Source organism: Hakea prostrata, chromosome 11 (genome assembly GCF_041222555.1).
Source record: "Hakea prostrata isolate BN-2017 chromosome 11, UWA_Hpros_2, whole genome shotgun sequence".
Lineage (NCBI taxonomy): Eukaryota > Viridiplantae > Streptophyta > Magnoliopsida > Proteales > Proteaceae > Hakea > Hakea prostrata.
Window position 1 is genome coordinate 21757909 of NC_142610.1, and position 21327 is coordinate 21779235.

Below are 21327 nucleotides of genomic sequence, written 5' to 3' on the forward strand. Positions count from 1 at the left end.
TGATTCCGTGATTGTCATCCAAATGTCGGCAAAGTTTTCTGGTGGGTCCCCCGGTGTCTGGTCTCTATATATCACCCGGTTCAACGCTGCGTCGGGTTTTTGCCTTCGCAGTTGGATTCCGCTCTCTGTGGAATCGTATTCAAAATCCCTTGGAACAGAGAAATCTACTACAGACTACGCCGTCGCCCTCTGCTGAGAAAGAGATAAAAATGGTATCACTTTTGCTCTCAATCTTACTAGGTTTAGGGTTCTTCGTTCTACTTTTTCGCGTCTAAACTGTTTTTATCTTCATGTCGGACTGGTAAGTGCTGATCGGGTTTGGGGTTTTTGGTTTTATAACTGCAGGGACTTTCAAACCAGCAAATTGTCGATTACCCTAGCTTTAATCTTGCTATCTGTTGGTGATGGTGGCACAGGTATTTGCTTCTCTTTTTCATATCTGTAGCTCTTCAGGGAGGAAGGGTGGTTTCTTCTCAAATTCGATATTATTATCTGAGGAATTAAGCCAGCCAAGCATGTGTTTGATACGTTTATCGAATTTAAATTTCTTTCTTTCTTTTGAGCTGACGAAGTTGATCGTGATGAATGCAGGAAAGACTACTTTCCTTAAGAGGCATCTCACAGGGGAGTTTGGAAAAGAAATATGAGCGTAATCATTCGATCCTAACTCCTAACGATATTATTTATTTTTGTTCATTATTGTATTGAGATTAACGGTTTTGTTGCAAAATGTAATTTGCAGCAACCGTTGGTGTCGAAGTTCAACCTTTGGACTTCTTCACGAACCGCGGAAAGCTCAGGTTTAATTGTGTGGATACCGCTGGCCACAAGGCGTTGGGTGGATTAGAAGATGAATTCTAGTAAGTAGCGTATAACTAATCGTTGTATGTGTTATCATTTGAAAAAATATGTGCTTTTATTGGAAATCTCTTGGATATTTGTGGTCAGTAGGAGCTGCATTATTGTCTGTTTGTGCTATTTGTTAGTAAAATTTTTCGGATTTGATGACTGCTAAAATTTGTTATGTTAATAATACTCTCGAGTGTTTATTAAATTGATGAGTTCCTCTTGAAACTAAAACATAGAATGTTCTTCATTTGCCATAGAATTTTTGTCATAGATGACGAGAATACTGTTGTCCATGTACGTGTTTAATGTTTGTAAATTTAATCATGCTGAAATTTCATTAATTTCTTCCATAGTTATAACCAGTTTGACCTGTTCCCCACCCGTCTCCGCCCCGTTTGGGTTTAATTTGAGGGTTAGGAGTCTCTTATTATATGTATCTAAATACACTATTACCATTTTTTATTTTCAGGTCTGATGAATTGTTTTAATTGAACATTTTACTCTACCAGTATATATACGATAAAAGATAGTCTTACCATCTCTTCCCCTTCCTCCAGTTTCTGTGTGGTCTCCCTTCTCCTTCCTTTTACCTCTTGTTATCTTGTCTTCTTCTCTTCCACACTTTATCTTTAATTCTTCATTTCTATTGTTATGTTTAATGTTCTTCTCTGCTTCAGGTAGTAACATCGGTCCTCCTTGTATTCCATTATCTTTTCCCACGCTTTTCCTCCTGTGTTAAGCGTCAAAGAAACTCCTTTCTGCATGATTCAAACAGTAGAGACCTTAATCTTTGGCTTTTCTATCATGGCTAAACTCAGAAATCAGCTGTGTGTTGCTTTGAATATTTTGGTTGTTTGCATCTGATAGATGCTGTTGCAGGTTTTTCTATCTTAAAACATCAACTTAATGCCCCACTCTTTTATTCTTTTTAGGTAACAAGTTGGCTTATTTCTTGCTGTGTGGTAAAATCTCTGACCTGAGTTCCTAGATATTCCTTTAGTTGATAGTAATTGATCTGCATCATTAAGGTATTTGATGTGGAGTATATTAAGTTAATGTTGTAAGCATATATGGCTAACTCTGCATTTGCTTTGTTAATAGTGGGGTTTTAAACTTTCTTGCTTTAGATTGTGGATATCTAAACTCCCTCCCAGCAACTGAATGGAGCATCTCCATAAACCAACTTATTTAGGTTTTTTTTATTTCTATTCACTAATGTAATTTTTTTTTTTAAATCTGGTAAACTGAACCCTCTTCTGACCCAAGTGATTCTATTCTGGTACTCGACTCCTCTATAAAGTAATACTACTGCATAAATCATCTTATCCAATTTAGGTTCATATTAGTTTTTATTTTTAAAATACAGTGAACCCAACCTTACTTTGACCTAGGTATTTTTTGGTACTAAACTTCCCTTTTAATATTACTGGTTGTGGCTATTAATTTTATATTTGAAGTATCAACTCAGCTTTAAAGTTTTGGTTATGTGCAGCCCCGATGTAGATTGTGCAATCATCATGTTTGGTGTTACTGCTCCAGTGACATACAACAACGTTCCAATATGGCATGAGGCTCTCTGTGGGTGTGTAGAAAGAAAAAACTGAATGACTATGTGTCTGGCTGTGTAATTTTCTTGGCTGTCTCTAATGTATTCTTTGTTTCAATATTGCAGTGTTCTTGAGAATATCCCTATTGTTCTCTGTGGAAACAAGGTGGATGTGAAGAAGAGGCAGGTGGAGGCAAAGCAAGTCACCTTCCATAGGGAAAAGAATCTTCAATACTATGAAGTCTCTGCAAAGAGCTACTATAACTTTGAGAAGCCTTTCCTGTATCTTGCCCAGAAGCTTGTTGGGTAATGAAACAGTTTACTTTAATTTCACAACTTCTGTTCTATTGAATGCTGCAGATAGCCATCTGATTACCAAAATATGCTTTGGTTTATAGGGATGCTAACCTTCACTTTGTTGAGTCCCCTGCTCTGGCTCCTCCTGAAGTGCAGATCGACTTGGCTGCACAACAAGAGTAAGTTATTCGTTTATTACTCGTATTTTGAATCCTTAACTTGATCATGATCAATAGTCACCAACATTTTCCAAGCTTTGAGCATGTCAAATTTTTTAGTATTCACTTCAAATGGATTTTGTATGGGTTTTGACATCAAATTTCAGCCTTATGTACCCTATTTGGGTTGGACTGGTAGAGTGTAACTGACATTTTAATTGTTTGCCTCTTTATCCAGTTCTTGTTGTTGCTTGGCAGATGACTTTTAAAATATTTGTCATTTAGATTTTACTAAAACTTTGAATTCCAACTGTCATTTGATTCTTTTAGAGCCCCTGCTAAATGATTCTTCTATTTTGCAACGAGTGTCATTGTTTCCTTATCTATCAGTTTTAAATATGGATTCACAAATATTATAACTAATTTGTTTAGAAGAAGTTTAGGTATATGACAGTGTTCCTACTGCACAACTGTATTGGAGGTGGTTGAATTGTGCCACCACCGTCAAAAGTTGGGAAGGCCTAAAGGTATAGTAAGATGAGTAGCATATGGCCTGGATAATGGATTTTGGGGGAATGTTACTGGTTGGGCAAGATCCCGTCATTTGTACCTCATATGAGCATATTATTTATGCTTTTGTTCCTAGTTTCAAGCACTTCACTTGCAACGTTTAGTTTTTTCCTTGAAGAACCCAAGTTATTTATGGTCGCCTGTTTATACCTTTTGAGCAATTTGTTGTTTTGGAAGTTAAATTCGCATTGATTAATGATCCTCAACAAGAGTCAGTTACTGGGTCAAATGGTCTCATGTAAAGTTCATTAGGAGCTGTTTGGATTCATTACTTTGCAGTTCACAATGGAATTGTTTATGTATGTCTTATTATTATGGTTGATGCATATGATGTCATTTCACCAAATGTCACATGTTTTCTGGTTTTGCAGGCATGAAGCTGAGGTTGCTGCTGCTGCTGCTCAACCTCTCCCTGATGATGATGATGATGCCTTTGAGTAAACTGGTTTAGGGGTTTTTACGTGCACCTGATGGGCAGCCTATGGCTCTGTTTTGGTATCTACGTTAATTATGTTGCAACAGTCTATGGTTATGATTTGCGGTGTGTATATGAACATATATAAATTTTAGTTGTTTTGTAGATTTGGTAAGTGTGAAATAAAAAAATAGTTTGCAAATGTGAAATAATTTTTTCATGAGCCTCTCTATTTCAATTGAAAACTTGGTGCACCTCTTTCAAAATTAAAACCTGTCAAATCCCATTCACAGTTAACACTGTCAAACCACACTTTTGAGATTTCATAAAAAAAATTTACTTTTTCATATTTTTTTCACTAAACTCTAACAAACAATGCTTTAATTATTGAATTTTATAACACCATTTTATTATCAACAAATTATAATTAATTGTTAACGTAAATAAGTTAAACTTTTTAAAAGGTAAATTATGTCTCATTTTTCAACTTCTTCATCTCCCATTTATAAATCCTCAACAAAAATTTAAAAGATAATTAATGAGTAATGTATTACAAACCGTGTTAATAATGGACATCTAATTGATAAATTGAAAAACTCAAAGGGTAGCATTAATATTAAGAAAACTTAGGGGGTGACTAAAAATTTTCCTAAACATAGTTGAGAAAATAAATTATAAATATAAAAACAATGAAGACAAAGTAATAGTCCTGATTTTTTTTTTTTGGAGAATAATACAGTTGTTGCCATACTTTTATGCAATGATTCTGGATATTTAAGGGAAATCAAAATAAACTATAGATATAAAAACATTGAAGAAATAATCCGGAATCTTTTTTATTTTACTGATTTCTAGAATTATTGATTTTATTTGAAATTTTCTTATGACTAGAAAAGAAATCCGGGAAGTCTCCTGGCTCAACATCCTTTGGATTTTTTTTAATACAAAAATTCTACAGATAAAGATGAATTTCTTTTTGGTTGGTAAAGTTGATCTTAATGAAAATACAAGGATTCATTTGCCCTGCCCCAGAGCCAATGGTATGATCTTGACACATGTAAGGCAATAAATTAGGGTAATTCTCAGACCCCTCCAACTGTGGAGAATAATAACTAAATAATTTGAACTTACCTTAATTTGAAGTGGCCCTAACGTCACTTGTCAATTAAGTTTCTTCCGCTTACCACAAACTTTGAAATTCACCTCCCTTAGATTTAAGTCAAATTAAACTGTACCGTAAATATTTCTCTAAAACCCCAAAAGATCCTTGGTTTAAAATTTTTTTTTACTTTTAAACTCTAAGCAACCTTAAACACTCAGTTCAATTTTGCATTATCCTCAATTAGAATAATTGTTAGAAATCAAAACACCATGCAATAAATTTTCAAGAATTATTAAAACCCAACACCCTTTTTTTTTTAAATTATCAAACAATTTAAAACGGCAAACAAATAGTATTTGTTTAATTTTATCAATGAACCCTCGTTTTTTAATAGCATCCCAAATTTTATTGATTCTAATATGTATTTTTTAATTTTTTCATAATTTTTGTAAACACAATGGGTATCTTGCCCTCTTAATAATTAAAGATAATTTAGGCAAACCTATGGTGTTTTGATTTTTAATACTTATTTTAATTAAGGGTAATTTAGTAGTTTAACTTTTCAGGGGGGTTTGGGGGGGTGTAAAAAAATATAAACAAAAAAAAAATAAAAAAAAAAAAAAAAAGGAGGGGGGGGGTGGTTTTTTTTTTGGGGGGGGGGGGGGGGGGAAACAAAAAGGGGGGGGGGGGGGTTGTGGCAGGGGGGGAGGGGGGGTAATAAAAAAAAAAAAAAAAAAAAAAAAAAAAAAAAAAAAAAATTTTCTTTAATCTCTCTAAAAAGGGGGAAGATTATTTAAAAAAACGGGGGAAATATAATAAATTTTTTTTTTTTTTTTTTTTTTTTTTATATTATCCCCCCCCCTTTCCCCCCCTTGGGCCCCCCCAAGATTACCCAAACCCTTTACACAAAGCTAATTAGCAACTTCCCTAAATTACTATCTCAGAATGCCACTAAAAATTTGGAACAATTTTCAATATATCTTGAATATGGGGAATTAAGGCTCGACTTGGCAAGGTTATTTTCTCAGTGCCCAAGAATGCTGATGGGTCCCAATCTGATAAACCAAAATGCTCTGGTTTTGAGATGGTTGAGGTGGAGTTCAAGGTTTCGAAGGTTAATGGAACCCAATATTGAGTTCTTGTGAAACTAGGGAGTGCCAAAAGCTGTGATTTCAGAACTAATTATACAATGCCCTCAAGCAATTTCTTCCTTTGGTTTAATGATGTTGTCCTCATAGGGAAGAAAATTGGGTTTGACACCTCAAGTCTGATGTTTTTCCATACTCCATACCATACGGACATTGTTAGGGATTTATTTTAAAATTGAGGGGGAGGGGGGGGGGGGGTAATTTTTTTTTTTATATGGATGGATGTTTTTTTGTGTGGGGGGGTTGTGTTGTTTTTTTTTTTTTAATTTTAATATTATTATTTTAATAATAAAAAAAAAAAAATTATTTTTTTTTTTTTTTTTTTTTTTTTTTTTTTTTTTTTTTTTTTTTTTTTATTTTTTTAATTTTTTTTTTGGGGGGGGGGGGGGGGGGGGGGTTTGGGTACTCCATATTTTGAGAGATCACAGTTAGGGATGATTTCTTCAGTGTGCAAGGTCTCTGCCCTTGAGGAAACTCCTTCTCTACACCTCTTGAGGGAGAAGCTTTAGGAATTCGTGAGGCTCTTCTAGATGCAGCTGCGAAGGGGTTTGATCATATAATGGTAGGAAAGTAAGATTGTCAACAGTTGATCAATGCTCTTAATTCTAAAGGTCACTACTTCCGTTGATATTCATTGAATATTGTAGAGGATATCATCCACCTTTCTTCTTATTTTATGGATTGTAGTTTTCACTTTGTTCCTAGGGGATGCAACACTGTTGCTCATTCGTCTAGTTGGGAAGGCAGCATTACCTGCTAACAAACGGGAGGACTAACGTTTCTGCGGCCAATATTCCACTACTTGGTGCTGTTGGAATTCTCCTTGTAATTCTGACACCTTGTCCAATTTCCCTGTTACATTTGAAATGAATGTTGGTTTACCAAAAAAAAAAAAAAAAAAAAAAAGGGGGGGGGGAGGGGGGGGGGAAGTAAAAAAAAAAAAAAAAAAAAAAACAAAGAGAAAAGGGGGGAGGGGGGAAGGGGGGGGGGGGGGGGGGGGGGGGAGGGGAGGGGGGGGGGGGGGGGGGGGGGGGGCGGGGGGGGGGGGGGGGGGGGGGGGGGGTGGGGGGGCGCGGCAGAAGAAAACAAATCTCAAAAAGACAAAAAAAGAAAAAAAAAAGAAAAAAGGGAAGGGTGGGGGGGGGGGGGGGGGGGGGGGGAAGAAACTCGAATCAGAGAGCCCGAGGATCCATAGAAGATCTGTTAAAGATCTGAGAGGAAGGCTGGGAAATAGATAGGAACAGTTCTAGAGGCTTCTCCGGTGAAATTACGAACTCTTTGTTCGTATTTCGATCAGTGTAAGCTTTCTTTTTTGTTCCTCCGCCTCAAAATTCCAACTTTATGTATTGATGAAATGATTCAATTAAGAATTGTGGAATATATCCAATCTTGCAGTAAAAATTGCTGTTCTTTGGCACGATACTGGTAAATTAGCTTTGAAGTCTTTAAAATTTAATAGCTTTAATGTATCTATTTGTGATTTGAGTTGGCGAATAGGTTTTCTTTCAATTGAGCCTCTACAATCATTTTATGAGTTCATTTATCTATCAAACTTTCCCGCCCTCTTCTTATCTGGCTTCTCTTTTTCGTGGTTCGTCAGATTGGTATTAAAGTCGAGGATCATGCTTCCACAGCATTGGTGAGAGGATTCATTATGGCACATATGGCGCCGCCTGGTATGTCTTTTTTCTAGTATTGTTTTGATTTTGAAGTTGATTTCTGAATTTAGATGGCTGGGAAGACTGGAATTGTGAATCTTTTCTTTTGGCGTAGTTCTTGTATTGTTAGGGAGCGTTTTTGAGGTAGCCCATAGTGCAATAAGTGTGGCTCGCTTATCTCCAATCCTCTAGGGTGATATCCCCAGAACTCATCGGTTGTATAACTCTAACCACACTGATACGGAAATTTTGTCCCTTATTTAACTGTTTATAATTGAAAAATGTTGTCCTATAATATAATCGTCCGATTCATGTAAGCTTTGGACTATTACCATTTACCATCCATTAGATGGTCTGGCTGTCGAGGGCACCAATAAACTAACATGTCGTTGATTTGAAGAATCTTATTATTTGAACCAGTATGTTGCCCATTGTCAATGACATTGTTTCCAAAATTTCCTTCTTCCATGGAAATGCAATTCTCTTGATAATAAAATTAGGAACCGAAGGAAGATCGAAAATATTATTATTATTATTATTATTATTATTTTTTAGGGGAAAAAGTGGTCAGCTCTCCTTCCTGAAATGTAGTGATACCTAACACTAATTGAAAGTCTTCTTATGTTCTTCTAATTGGTACATATTTATAGATCTGTGGCTCTAACTAAACTAGGTCTTATCCCAATAATGGTAGATGAATTTGTCAGCAAGTTGTAAATTGTATGCTTCCCTCACTTGATCCATGTTAATTTTGTATCATTTTATGTCGTAGGGCTGTTGACATACACAGATCTCCTCACCAGTATGATAATCCATATTTGTCCTAAATGACCAAAACCATCTTAGTTGACTTTCTTGTATTTGAAATCCAAGCTATTGGTTTGTCTCTCACCAAATTTGTTGGGCTCATTTTTGGAAGGAGAAAGAAGATAATTTACCTGATACGGTAATCATTCCCTGTGCTAAAAGGCCATTGTAGCAGTACTTAAGAATTGCTATGAAGAATTTGTTAAGAAAATTTAATTTGTTTTGTAGTGGTCTGGCTAAAAATAAATGATGAAGAAATTCTCTCGCTCTCTCTCTCTCTCTCTCTCTCTCTCTCTCTCTCTCTCTCTCTCTCTCTCTCTCGTTTAGGCATCATTTGGTTACAAGGTGAAGTAAAGAGTAGGAAAGTGAAATTCCAAACCTCAAAGTGAAACTTTGTGATCATTACCCTATTCCATATTTGATTATCTAATTTCAATTTAGTTTCCATCCAAATCCTTTTGGTTTAAAAGGTAAACTAACAAGTACGAGTAAAATGTATCCTTACTAAATATTGTTAGAAATTTAAGAAGTTTATACAATTACATGCCTACATGGTGTAATGATTACAAAAGTTTCAGTTTTAGGTTTGTGAAAATTCACTTCTCTTCCCTTAGATTTCCCTTGCAACCAGACATATTTGATTTTGCTTGCAACCAGACATAGCCTAACTAAGGGCTTGGCTGTACTTGGTACATGTCATACTTTTGCAAGGCCCAAACCTTTGGCATATTTGCACAAACTGGCTGCTCGTAGATTCAAACCCGCATGTCTCATACTCTCATTTTCGTACCTTGAAATTTCAGTATTACACATTTGCACCTGGTGACCTAAACGTTTTCCAGAAAGGCTTCTTAATTTGTATTTATTTATTTATTGTTCACTTCACGTTAACATAGGCAGAGTTGTACCCACATAAGTACCAGTAAGTTTATGAAAGAGGTAATTTCCTCTCAAACTTTTGCTATCTAATGCAAGAACTTACATAACCTGCAGGTGGCAAACAGAACTCAGAAATATAAGAAGAATAAAATGGGGCTTGCTCACCATAGAGGAATCAGGGTTTGACATTTGAACTACTTGATGGAGAACTATTCCCTTAACTACAACTCGAAAAGTTTACTCTTCCTAAATATGCTGTAATGATGCTTTAAGTAGGTCAATACCATAACCTGAGTCACTTTTTGACTAAAGGGAGAAGAAAAATTCTGTTGTGACTAATTACAATTGAGCTACTCCTCAGCAGGTGCCTTATTTCCCTTTTTTTTCATCACAAATAACAATAATAATTTAAGAAAAAGTACCTACCTAGAACTCTAAACCTAATTAGCCTTTTTCCATTGAGATCCTGTTATATATTTAACCCACACTAAACAGTTGGTTATAATTTTTCTAGTATAGCTCAGAATCACAAGATTATAGTCTTATTGGAAAGTTAATTGTATAACATTTCAAATGACATTAAAATAACACCAATAAAGAAGTTCTGACCATCCAAAACAAACCAATGTGGTGTTACTCCAAGTTTTTGTAAAACCGATACTCCCACTCTCCAGTCCTAAACCAATGGTCTGTAACAAACAATAGGACCACCAACATTCTTCATGGGGACGCTCGTGCATTGCTCATTGAAGGTGAAATCCTTCAAATCCTAGGTCGATTCCTTAATATTTTCTATTCATTGTTAAGGGTTTTGAACAACAATTAATATTTTTCTTACCAAGAGTGATTGGTTTTATTTTTATATCCATTGTATATGGGCATTTCATTCTTCAGGTTGAGTTGTAGAGCGCAAAGTGAAGGGTCTGAACATGGTCATTGCGGTCTCTAGGCAACCCAGGCTTGGAGGGGTCCCAGTACTCAGAACAAGGTGACACTGCCTAAATGATCTAGGCAATGCGTTAACAACTAATTGTGTAAACTCCGAAGGGTGCCTGAAAAATGGAGATTAAAGTAGTAGCATGATCCATTAGGCATTGTAGTAGGCTTATAGTCTCATAATCAGAGAATCCTTTGTTGGTTAGCTATGTGGCATCTGAGTTATTTAGAAGACTTTATTTCAAAATTCTTGTTAGTCAATAATTGTCTTAGAGTCCTTGGTTCAAGATTTGAAATTTTATATTTCGACCCCATTTCAGTTTTTTCCGAATCACAAATATTTCGGATGACAGTAGTTCCGTTTCTACACTGTGAGTTTGGTAGTTGTTATGTTTCAAATTCAGCTGTAACCAAAATTTTTCGTTTTTGACAAAAAATTAACAGTTAAGTTTGTCTACCCACTTTAGAATATTTCTAGATTTTAAAAACTCTCTTTCTTTTTACTATAAATATATCAACCCCTTATGGATTTATTGAATTGAAGAATGTTTTTTCTTCCTGAGGTGTGTATGCCAAGTGAAGGCCTTTCTCTTTCTCTCTCACCCTCATAAATTGCCATCTGTCCTGGAACAGCTGCCCAGACCTAATTCCTTTTTCTTCTTTTTCTTCAGTACCCATTGCAGTATGCTGAAGCCAGCAAATTTATGAAAAAAAAATAATATATATATATATATATATATATATATATATATATATATATATTTATATATTGGACTTTTGTAAATTCTTGTTACATTGTGAGATGGACATAGAAACTTCTACAACATTTTACTGTGAATTAATTACCTGAGAAAGGGGACATATACTGAATTGTTTTGTCTCAAATATCTGTTATTAGCTTTTTGTAGTAGCCCAGTTCGTTGACCAAATTTTAAACTTGTCTCCTCAAATTAGCTTGCCAGATGAAACCCCATTTTTTGCAGTCTGAAACCTTTCCTAATCTGAAATATAGCTCATAAGTGTGGGGAGAGCCTGAGATGGATATGTGAATTCAACATTAACTAGCCCACAAGGTTCCCCAATCATTTGGTTCCTCTGTAGAGCATAGGGTCTTGGTTCTGGTCTTTCATTAGTGAAAAAATGGCTGCCGTATTTTGGTGTGTTGTATTGTTCTCTATTCTTTCTTGCTATCGTATTCCTTTTGCAATCTTGTATCTTGAAGTACATGTTCTGGGAGTATAGAACGATGTGACATCCCTTCGTGGGTGATTTATTTTAAGGATTGTTCTTTGTTCACAAATTTATCATGTGCAGGTGAAGATTCTTTTTTTCTTTGAGTTCTAAGATTTTTTTTTGTTATTATGTTATCTTTTTTGTTCTCCTTTATTTGCTATCCTGAATAAGGGTTTAAAGTATCAGTTTAGGATAGCCTGTAGACTTAGAATTCATGGCAACATTGCACACTTAGAATACTTTGATTTTTTGAAGTTTTACATAGGATGTCATTTACTATTTTGATGAATGTCTAAGATGTTAATCAGATTTGTAGTTTGAGGTACATGGCGATAGCTGTGTGCATCAGTCCAGTTGGAAGATAGTTTCGATCTTTGTACTTTGTTGATTTATTCTTCTTGGGGTTTTTATAACTGCATCCTTTACTTCTTTGTGTTGTTTATTTTAGATCTTGTTTGGATGGCATGTGTGACTTCTACACTAGCAAAAGTATTTTCAAGGTATTTTACAGAATTGGCCTTAAACCTTGCCTTTTGAGAAAGATAATTAAACCGGCATCAGAAATAGGATCCTGAATTGCTGATGTTGAGGGCCACTAATATCTAAAGGAAGGCTGCTGTGACAGCTCATAACTGGATTGGTAGTTTTTCCTTCATCCACATTTTCTTCACAAATCAACTGGAGCTTTTGGGAATGGAGCTTGTTAATTTGAAAGAAATTGCCTCATTGTATTATTTTCCCCTGTCAACCTTTTAACGTGTCTTACAGTTAACAATTTTCTCTAGACACAAGCGTAGAGCATTTGTAAATGTGGTTTACTGATTCCTTCTAAGTTCTAACAACTTTGTGAAAGATCATATGATAGCATAAATTTGTATACTATTTGTAATTAAGTTAGATCTTTTCTGTTTGTTATCAAGAATCCTATTGTGTTGCAACTCAAAAGTCCTGGGACTGCCATTTGCATCCGTGGAGACTTGGTTTTTGCAACTACTGGATGTTGTTGGGCTATTCATCTCCCAGTTATGTATCTTGTGTATAGCATGAAAACTATCCACTAACTTTTATAGTTTCATGATAGGTATGGTGACTCATGATTTGAGGGAAATTTTGTATCACATAAACTTGCCAGTGCTAGTGTGTTCGGCAGACTCCTTGGATTTTTGGATTATATTTATCTATATTGATTTTAGTTCTGCTAGAGTGGGTCCAGCGACTGTGTAGTAAGAAGGCTAATTTCTCATGGGACAAAACTTGCAACATAAAGTGCTCTATATATTTGTTGCTTTAGATCTTTATATTTCTGGTCTTCTATATTGCATAGATTTGTATGACTGATTAATTCCGTCTAAAAAAATTCTTGGAATTTCACCTAGTTCATGCTGGTGGTTGCTTCTTGTTTCAGCTGGTGGCCGGAGGGATACATCTGTTGTTGTTGCTACGCTGGACACTGGTGAAGTCTATATTGTTGTCAGCTTGTCTACGAGGAACGATACTCAGTTGATTCATGTTGACCCAACAACTGGAGTACTTTGCTACAACGGGAAGTTGGGAGATAATGTTTTTAATTCTGAAGATGAAGCTTTGAACTGTATCACTAATGGGTCAAAGTGGCTCTGTAAGAGTACAATTTATGCTCGAGCCATACTTGGTTATGCTGCCCTTGGAAGCTTTGGCTTCCTTCTTGTTGCGACCAAATTAGCTGCCCCCATTCCAAATTTACCTGGTGGTGGATGTGTTTATTCTGTAACAGAGAGTCAATGGATCAAGATTCCACTTCAAAATCCTCAACCCCAAGGTAAGGGGGAGCTGAAGAATATCCAAGAACTCTCTGAGCTTGATATAGATGGGAAGCACTATTTCTGTGAAACAAGGGATATTACTCGTCCTTTCCCTAGCCGTTTTCCGTTGCAGAATCCAGATGATGAATTTGTTTGGAATGGGTGGTTGTCAATGCCTTTCAAAGATATCGGTCTGTCACAGCACTGCGTCATTCTTCTGCAGGTTTTGCTTCAGGCTTAGATACTGATCTCAACATTAGTTTTTGTTTTTTTTGTATCAATCTGTTCTAAATTCCATTCAATGCCTGGCTTTTTAATGTAGCTTTTTCATTAGGTTGTATGTATATGTATCATGCAAATATTCTTTCCTTCCATGTATTGTCTAAGGATAAATGATAGCCACAATGCCAGCTTGTTTTCAATTTTGCATGTTGGTACCCCCGTACAAGACTCAGATTACTAAAGCACCACCCCTGACATGTCTAATCTGTGCCCCCTTCCCTTAACCCCACAGAATAATATTGTGTCCAGTGATACCCCTCCTTCAAGGCATGAAATTGCATATGTACAATATAGCAGAACCCCTACTGTTGTTTAACCCTGTGGTTTTTTTTTATTTTTGTAGTTCTCTTATAAATCTCCACATGATCTTGTCAAATTAGGAGAAAATATCCTGGATTTTTGTTAGGTGTCAGAGCTACTAGATATGGTGTTTGGAGTGTTCTTTACTGAATTTATTACTAACTTTTGGCTGGTCTCTGTGATTTCCATTCCCCCCCCCCCCTCAAATCAATACTAAATAGTCTTGTGTGCTTGCTGCTACTAGGTTTCATCTGCTTTGTAGTCTATGGTTGATTTCATTTCATAATGTCTACTTTTGATGTGGTGTTCTTTAAATCTTTTCTCCATTGCATTTATAACTGATAACCTTCAGTAACTTATAGTTTCCTGTTCAAGTCAGTTCATAAGCGGTTATTCAACTCCATTTGTTAGTGTTTAACTGGTTTAAACTACCATCAAGCACCCTGGGTAATGTCTGACATTTCTTCGTTGATTGTGCTTCAAATTTTTTTACTTGTTTAGGTTTCCACATTTGTTGATCCAATTATTTTGCTCTTAAGGTTCAACATCTGTTGACATCCAAAATTAATGCTCATAATGTCTGCTTCTATTGAAATTTATCTGTAGGGGTTCGCAGAGTGTCGAGCTTTCGGAAGCTCAGGTCAGCAAGAGGGTCTTGTTGCTCTCACAGCTCGTCGTAGCAGATTGCATCCTGGCACTCGATATTTGGCCAGAGGGTTGAATTCTTGCTTTAGCACAGGTGATGTCATTTATCATTCAAATCTCTTTTGAAATTGAATTGCTTCTTTTAGTGAGGCTATGAATTTTCACTGTTTTGTGCCATATCTATCTGGTGCTGGATCTTTTTTGAGTAGCTGAAATCTGGGATTGAATGGGAAAGGGGGAAATAAACTAGAATATTAACAGTAAGAGTAGATTAGGAGTTGGGGAAGAGGAGTTAAATTGTTACCAGATTTGATTTGTTAGTAATGACTTGAATTTTCAATCATCAAAATTTAAATGGAGAGTAAATTGGGTTGGCTACGCTGACCCTTACTTTCCATTGAACTCTATTTGAGGTAATACTCTACAGCCTAAGTTATGCATGTGTTTCCTTACTGCTTCTACTAAGGTCATTTTAGGTTTGTCCCTGGCTCTTTTACCCTCCCTTCAGTCACCTGACTTCACTTAAGGCTTCGTGGTGCAATCCCAGGTCCCCAATGATAGAAAATTAAAATCAAGAGTATCGATGGCAAAACAGCGAATAAATTGAAGTTGAAATGGGGAGTGGCAACCTGGTGAATAACCAGATTCTTCATACAGATTAGGACAGAAGATAAATTACTATTTATTGACTAGTTGTGTGCTTGGAAGCAAAACAAAAAGAAGGGTAGAAAAAAATAAGAAGAAATGGGAGTGGTGATGAGGTAAATATGGGTAAAAGTCTTAGAGGTTACTGGGAGCTGAGCATTGTCTTCAGCATCCAGACTATATGTGGAAACATGGGTAGAAGTCTATGAGATCATTGGGAGATGGGAGTTGTCTTTGACATCCAGACCAACTTAAAACATGGGTACATTATGAATTCAGTCTATTTAATTTGTTATTTTATTTTGATTTCTTGAGGTCATGTGTACGCTTAAAAGTCAGTGAGTTAATTAGCTTGTTATTAGGTTTGGAGTTCTATTTTGTTTTGAGTTGGTAGGAGCTTCATAAAAGCCAAAAGGTAGGATGTTTGTTTGGCTCAGCTACATGGTTAGTTCCAGTCTGCTAGTTAACGAGATATTAGTTGGAAGTTCTTTTCCAACAAGGAACTGAACTTTTAGTGGTTGATCTGAAGTTATAATTTTATTTCACAAGGGAATTGACTTTGTGATGAGCTGATTACAGCCCATTTAAACCCCCATCATAGCAGACTAAAGTGGACAGTGATTATTTATTTGAAAAATGCATATGAGCTCTTTTTGTTGGCTGCTGGCTTCCTCTCTTTGAGAGTTTTTCTTTTTGGGTTGGAGTTGAGAAGTCCAATTGCTGGTTCTTGTGTTTGGAACACTTGGTCCTAACTTTGACCATGGGAACTTTTCTACAAGGATCTCATACAAGTAATGCTTAGGAAGCTTGAACCTGGTAAGGGGATCTGGTCTAAGCCATCTCCTCTTTTTCCCTGTTTCTGTTTTCATTTTTGACACACAAGAATCCACCCCCATGCCTTTCTCACCATTGGAATTTATCTGAAAATCTACCCAAAACCTTCAATTTTTGTCCCCTTCATTCAATCCTAGGCTGCCTAAGAATTCCTTTAAAACCTAACATCTACATACCCTATTTTTTGAAGTTTCAGGTCCAAAGAATCTGCTATTTTGCAAACTTGCAACTACCTACTAGAAGAACACTAGCAAGGTTAATCTGTTTGCATTCTACCAGCCGAAAATTCAGAATTTTGCCAGTTTCTCTTGGGAAGCCCCTGTAAGATCAAAATTTTCAGATCTATTGTTCTAGCCGTGGTTTTGGCCTATTTTGGAGTGGAAAACCCTTTTCCTCTCATTTGAGTTCAACATAGACCAGCTCTAGATCCACCTATAAGGCTATAAACCCTTGAAACCCTAATTTTTGGTTCACACAAACCCTAACCCTGATTCTGAAAATTGAGTTTGGTTCTTATTTGGATCCTTGAAGAACTGTCTCCTAGTTGATCTTCTATCAATGATGGACTATATTAGGATTTTCCCTTGCCTCAGTTGGTGTGGGTTTCGGGAGACTTCACTGCCCCACTCGCGAGTGTTGGGCTGTTAAGAAGAATCATATAGATAAACTCGGGTAGTAGAAATGAGGATGCTAAGATGGATGAGTGGCAAAACAGGAGGAAAGATAAGAAAGACAAAGAGTGGGGAGGCCATAAGGATAGCAGAGAAAGTCGTGGAGGACGCAACGGAACCTAAAAGCCGTCGGAGAAGTGATATAATCCAATGAAGGAACTAGAAGAGAGGGGAGACCTAAGATAACCTTAGGAGAAGTGGTGAGAAAGGATATGTATAGCTTAGGCTTGTATCTAGCATGGCCTTGAACAGAACCGATTGGAGGGCAAGAATCCATGTAGCCGACCCCATTTAGTTGGGAAAAGGCTTATTGTTGTTGTTGTAATTGCACTCCAGGTCCTAGGAATTCCCTCAAACATATACTCTAAACGGAAACTAAATAATCAAGGAGGATGTTCAGAAAAAAAACAGGATTTAATGGTAGGAATGAACACAGATGAAGTTGCAGGTTTAGTTCTCTTAATAGAGAGAGCATTATGTGGTTTGAGGTTTTGCTTTTGGGCGTGGTTTCAGTCTGGCCTGAAATGAGTTATTGGCTGAAACTATGTATTTTTCTCTAGGGAGTTTTGAGGTTGGGTTTCAGGGGCCATATGGACACTAGTAGGAGAACCTATATTAGGCCCTTTTAAGACAGTTGAAATCCTTCGATTTTATAAATTGCACCAAAGTCAAAACCGGGTGTTAGTCTATCCTGTATATGGTCTCTACCCTAGGTTGTTCCACACAATATTTGGTACCAGATCAATTATTGATTCAGGTGAAGCTAATGGGGGACAGAATAGAGGAGGAGAGAAGATAAAGTGAGGAAACCTGAGAAGAAACCAGATTTGCAGGGGAAGAGGGAGAAGAAAACTCATGAGAGGGTAGAAGAGTGCACACACACGCACACATACACAAAAGCATAAGCTTAATTCATCTTTCTATTCCATAAAAAATAACTTTTATTACATAAGTGTATATAGATGAAGTAAGACTCCTATACCAAATAATCCTAGTCCTTAACTAAAGCCCATAGGGGATTCTAAAATAAGAAAATAACAAGATAAACTCAATAACTAATCGTGAAATAATTAGATATCCAATTAAACCCAAAATTCAATTCCACCCGGTTCATCTCGATCTGAGTTCCAAGACTAATTTGCTTTGGTCCAAAGCTTTTCTGCCTAAGAAGCAACTTAAATAAGAGATAAGGTATGAAACAACTATTACCAAAGCAAAACAGTGAAATTGAAAACTCAAAACGATTGTATAATACAAGTATTTTACGTGGTTCACCCTAAGGCTATGTCCATGGCCAATCAAGAATTCTGGATTTCACCGAGAGGAAGAGGAGAGAAGAATACATCCCAAAGTTTGTTCTACCCTCTCAAATCAAGAATACATTTATTTATCATCATGGTTATCATAGTGTTGCCTAGGTGTCAAGGCGTTTTGGGAGGGCCTTGGCATTGGATTGTTTTATGTGCATGCAGAAAATTAACTGCTTTGTGTCTCTAGGCGACGCCCGAGTGTCACCTCTGAATTTCCATATGTTGTCATAGGGGCTGGATTGCTTCCTTTTGGACAATTTGTGTTTAATCTCCATCCTTCTTGGGTTTTTCACCCCCCCCCTTTTAATTGATAAAGATTCATTCTCCGATACAACATGTATTGGTGGTTTACTTTGTAACCATGAGATGAGAAGCATGGAATCAATTTAGGATAAACAAAAGAAGGAACAAAAAACCTGAAAACCTAATCAAGAAATAGATTGGGTTTATTGGAGTTTTAAAACAGAAAAGAGGTAAACTATAGTTACCACTTTCACATTTTTATGCATTTTATTGTGCTATACTGTTGTCGTTTTATGATGAGGTGAACTTGTGTGGTTTTTTGATGAATGTCTTGTACTATTAGGATCTCTTTAATATTTCTCTAGCTTATGAGTAAAATTATATTAGTTTTACTAAGTTATTTGTGCCACATAAAATGGTTGTATAAAAAAAAAAAAAAATTACACTAGAATGCCTTGTTCACCAAGGCGATGCCATGTGGCTGCCTAATTGCCAAGGAGCTTTGGGAAGCCTTCAAACGCGTTGTCACTTTATGGCTTTGATAACTATGTTTATCACTGTCCAGCACTCGAAAAAGGCAACGTCTCAAAGAAGAATTCTCTCCATCAAATCCTTCATAGTGTATCTTCATCTCATCAACAGTTATTATTTGGTCACAGTGCAGAGAGACACTCTAATGATATATGAAACAAATTCCAAACCAACAAACAGCTTCAACACACAACAAAGTAATCCAGCAGCAGGGATACATGTTCCAAGTGTGAGAAATTTCGCTCAAGCAAAGTACCTCTAAGAGTAACATCATCTCATAAAAACTCAAGGCATCATATGAGGCATGCCACAACCATTTCATGACTGAAAACATTATAAACTGCATTAACCAAATGCTAAAAGAAGAAAATTACTAAATCTGGCTGAACTGGGCGGTCAACATGAAATCAGTTGTGCTGTAACAAATATTGCCTTTAACTATAGGGATTTTATTTGCAGCGCTGCTGCTGGCAGCTGCTGAAGGCTGAGATTTTGCCACCTATTCAAGAACAGATTCAACGGTTGTGGACCTTGTGGTAGAAGATGTGGGGAACTGGGGATATCCATGTAAAAACAAGTATTTTATTTTACATTTGAATATTTAATATTTTTGAATTTACAAATGAAGCCCCTAGACTTTTTCTGACTCAACGCGGGGCTTCAACACGTTGAGCACCAAAACTAGGGAATACCTTCTACTTTTCCTATCACCCATCTAGATCTCTTTAAATGTTAGCCTCACACTAGCACGCACACACAGACACTCCTCATTTCTAGGGTTTCTTTGTCTGTTAGCAGTGGCCACAGAAAAAGAGAAAATGAAAAATGGAAACCTGAGGATCAAACAAAACTAGGGTTTTGAAAAAATGCAACTTTTCTAAATCCATTCTTCTTTCTTAAACTTCACCTTCCGGCCTTCCCAAGCAAGAACACAAACTAGAAATTAGATTTACAGTTTCGGGGGCAGCAGAAACAAAAACTAGAGCCGTGCGGTGCCGGGTGGGTTGCGTGGTGGTAGCATGCGCTGCCGGAGGATACATTTTCGTCCTTGCGAGCCATGCCGTGGAGCTCTCGTTTTGGAGGTATGATGGCAAGGACGACTGGACGTGAAGGCACCCTCAGCTTTGTTTGCAAAGCAGTCGCCAGAAACGAGGGTTGTCATTTTGTAAATTGGAAAAGTTGTAAACCTTTGAATGTAAAAAAAAAAAATTTATTTACATATGTTCCCATACATTTCTCTTACCACCGTTGGATCTGTTCTAGTATATGTGGCAATATCATAGTCGTTGGCTACAGGCAGCAGGGCTGTTGCAAATAAAAACCTTAACTATAGAATCCATATGGTAAATTGAGATGAGCCTTGGGCAGTTCCTAGGAGCTTGGCACCTCCTAGATGAAAGAAAGACAAATTGTTAATGCAGAGCTTGCGGTGCTATGTTCTACTTCCTTCTTTGTACAGTATGATTTTGAGTAATGAGTTAGAGGGAGATGGCCAAATAGGTCTTATATGGAGGGGAAACAAGGAAAAGGTTCCAGACCTGGGGAAAGCTTGGTGAATACGCGTTTGATTGGTTTGAACTCCAAGTATCTCTTTCTTCAATTGAAATCCTCCTTTGGTGTCTCCATGGACTTCACTTATGCTTCTTTGAAGGTTTCTTCGATCATGCCCATGATGGTCCCTTTCCTTGGAACCCCCTCATAAGCTGGGGTTCCAAATGGAGGAAAGAAAACAAGCAAGAGAAAAAATTGACTGTCAAACAAAGCATATGCGGATACCAAGTTAGAAGTTCGAGGATGTGCATTGAGAAGAAAAATGATAAAGGTAGAAGGTTGGAATAGGAGGAGGGTGAGGAGAGAGAAGAATAAGAAAAGAAAATATAGTAGAATGAGTTTTGTATTAAAGAATGTTTTCTCCAACTCCTATATTGCTTCACTAACATAAAATATGGAATTACATACAACTCCCTTGGAAGCTGAGAAGTAAAAAAGAGAAAATACAATCTAAGATGCTAAGTAAATAAACTTGTTCCTAAAGTACCCTTAGTAAATAATTCCTACACCATTGACATTTCATGTTTAATTTCTTTTGCTTTGGGCTTTGATTGTCGTGTAAATGAGAGAGACATGGAACTTTTGTTTTCATAATATCTGAACTACCACTTTCTGTGGGCTGTGCAGTCCTTTAGGATTCTCTTCCCTTGTATTTACTATGGGGAGTGGGTTGGGTATGATACCAGCTTTCAGTAGCATAGCAGTATACACCAATCATAAGGCTGGACACAGGAGCGCAAGGGAGTCTTTCCAAAGAGGGAATGGAGAGGATGATGCATGTTTGGCACCCTGGTGGGTGTTATTCAACCTTTTCTGTTTGTCATATCATAGTGCCCATTTTTTAATCTCATGTCTCTCTTGAGCGTGGTTAACCATTTAATTATGCAAATTTTTCTTTCCTTTTTTTTTCTTCCTTGTCTATTTGTGTTGACTCAT

At 36.7% G+C, this 21327-nt stretch overlaps 1 protein-coding gene and 1 pseudogene across 3 annotated transcripts in view; both read left to right on the plus strand.

Annotated features, from left to right (window-relative positions):
- The first annotated feature begins 22 nt into the window (after positions 1-22).
- On the plus strand, positions 23-4216 carry LOC149000868 (GTP-binding nuclear protein Ran-3-like; annotated as a pseudogene). The gene is made up of 9 exons (XR_016170653.1): positions 23-135; positions 241-301; positions 346-416; positions 592-649; positions 743-860; positions 2342-2431; positions 2522-2701; positions 2794-2871; positions 3792-4216. The product of XR_016170653.1 is annotated as a GTP-binding nuclear protein Ran-3-like (transcript).
- Positions 4217-7249: 3033 nt separating this feature from the next.
- SAC9 (sacI homology domain-containing protein / WW domain-containing protein) overlaps positions 7250-21327 on the plus strand; it is a 33808-nt gene continuing 19730 nt past the window's right edge. Inside the window, exons 1-4 of one of the 2 annotated variants that reach the window (XM_089140221.1) lie at positions 7250-7383; positions 7686-7761; positions 13004-13602; positions 14568-14700. In XM_089140221.1, coding sequence (XP_088996347.1) covers positions 7740-7761; positions 13004-13602; positions 14568-14700 — 754 coding nt within the window. In that variant the 5' untranslated portion in view covers positions 7250-7383; positions 7686-7739. Of the gene's footprint in view, positions 7384-7685; positions 7762-13003; positions 13603-14567; positions 14701-17085; positions 21184-21327 lie in introns of those variants that run through there. The other variant, XM_089140222.1, reaches the window with a different exon arrangement.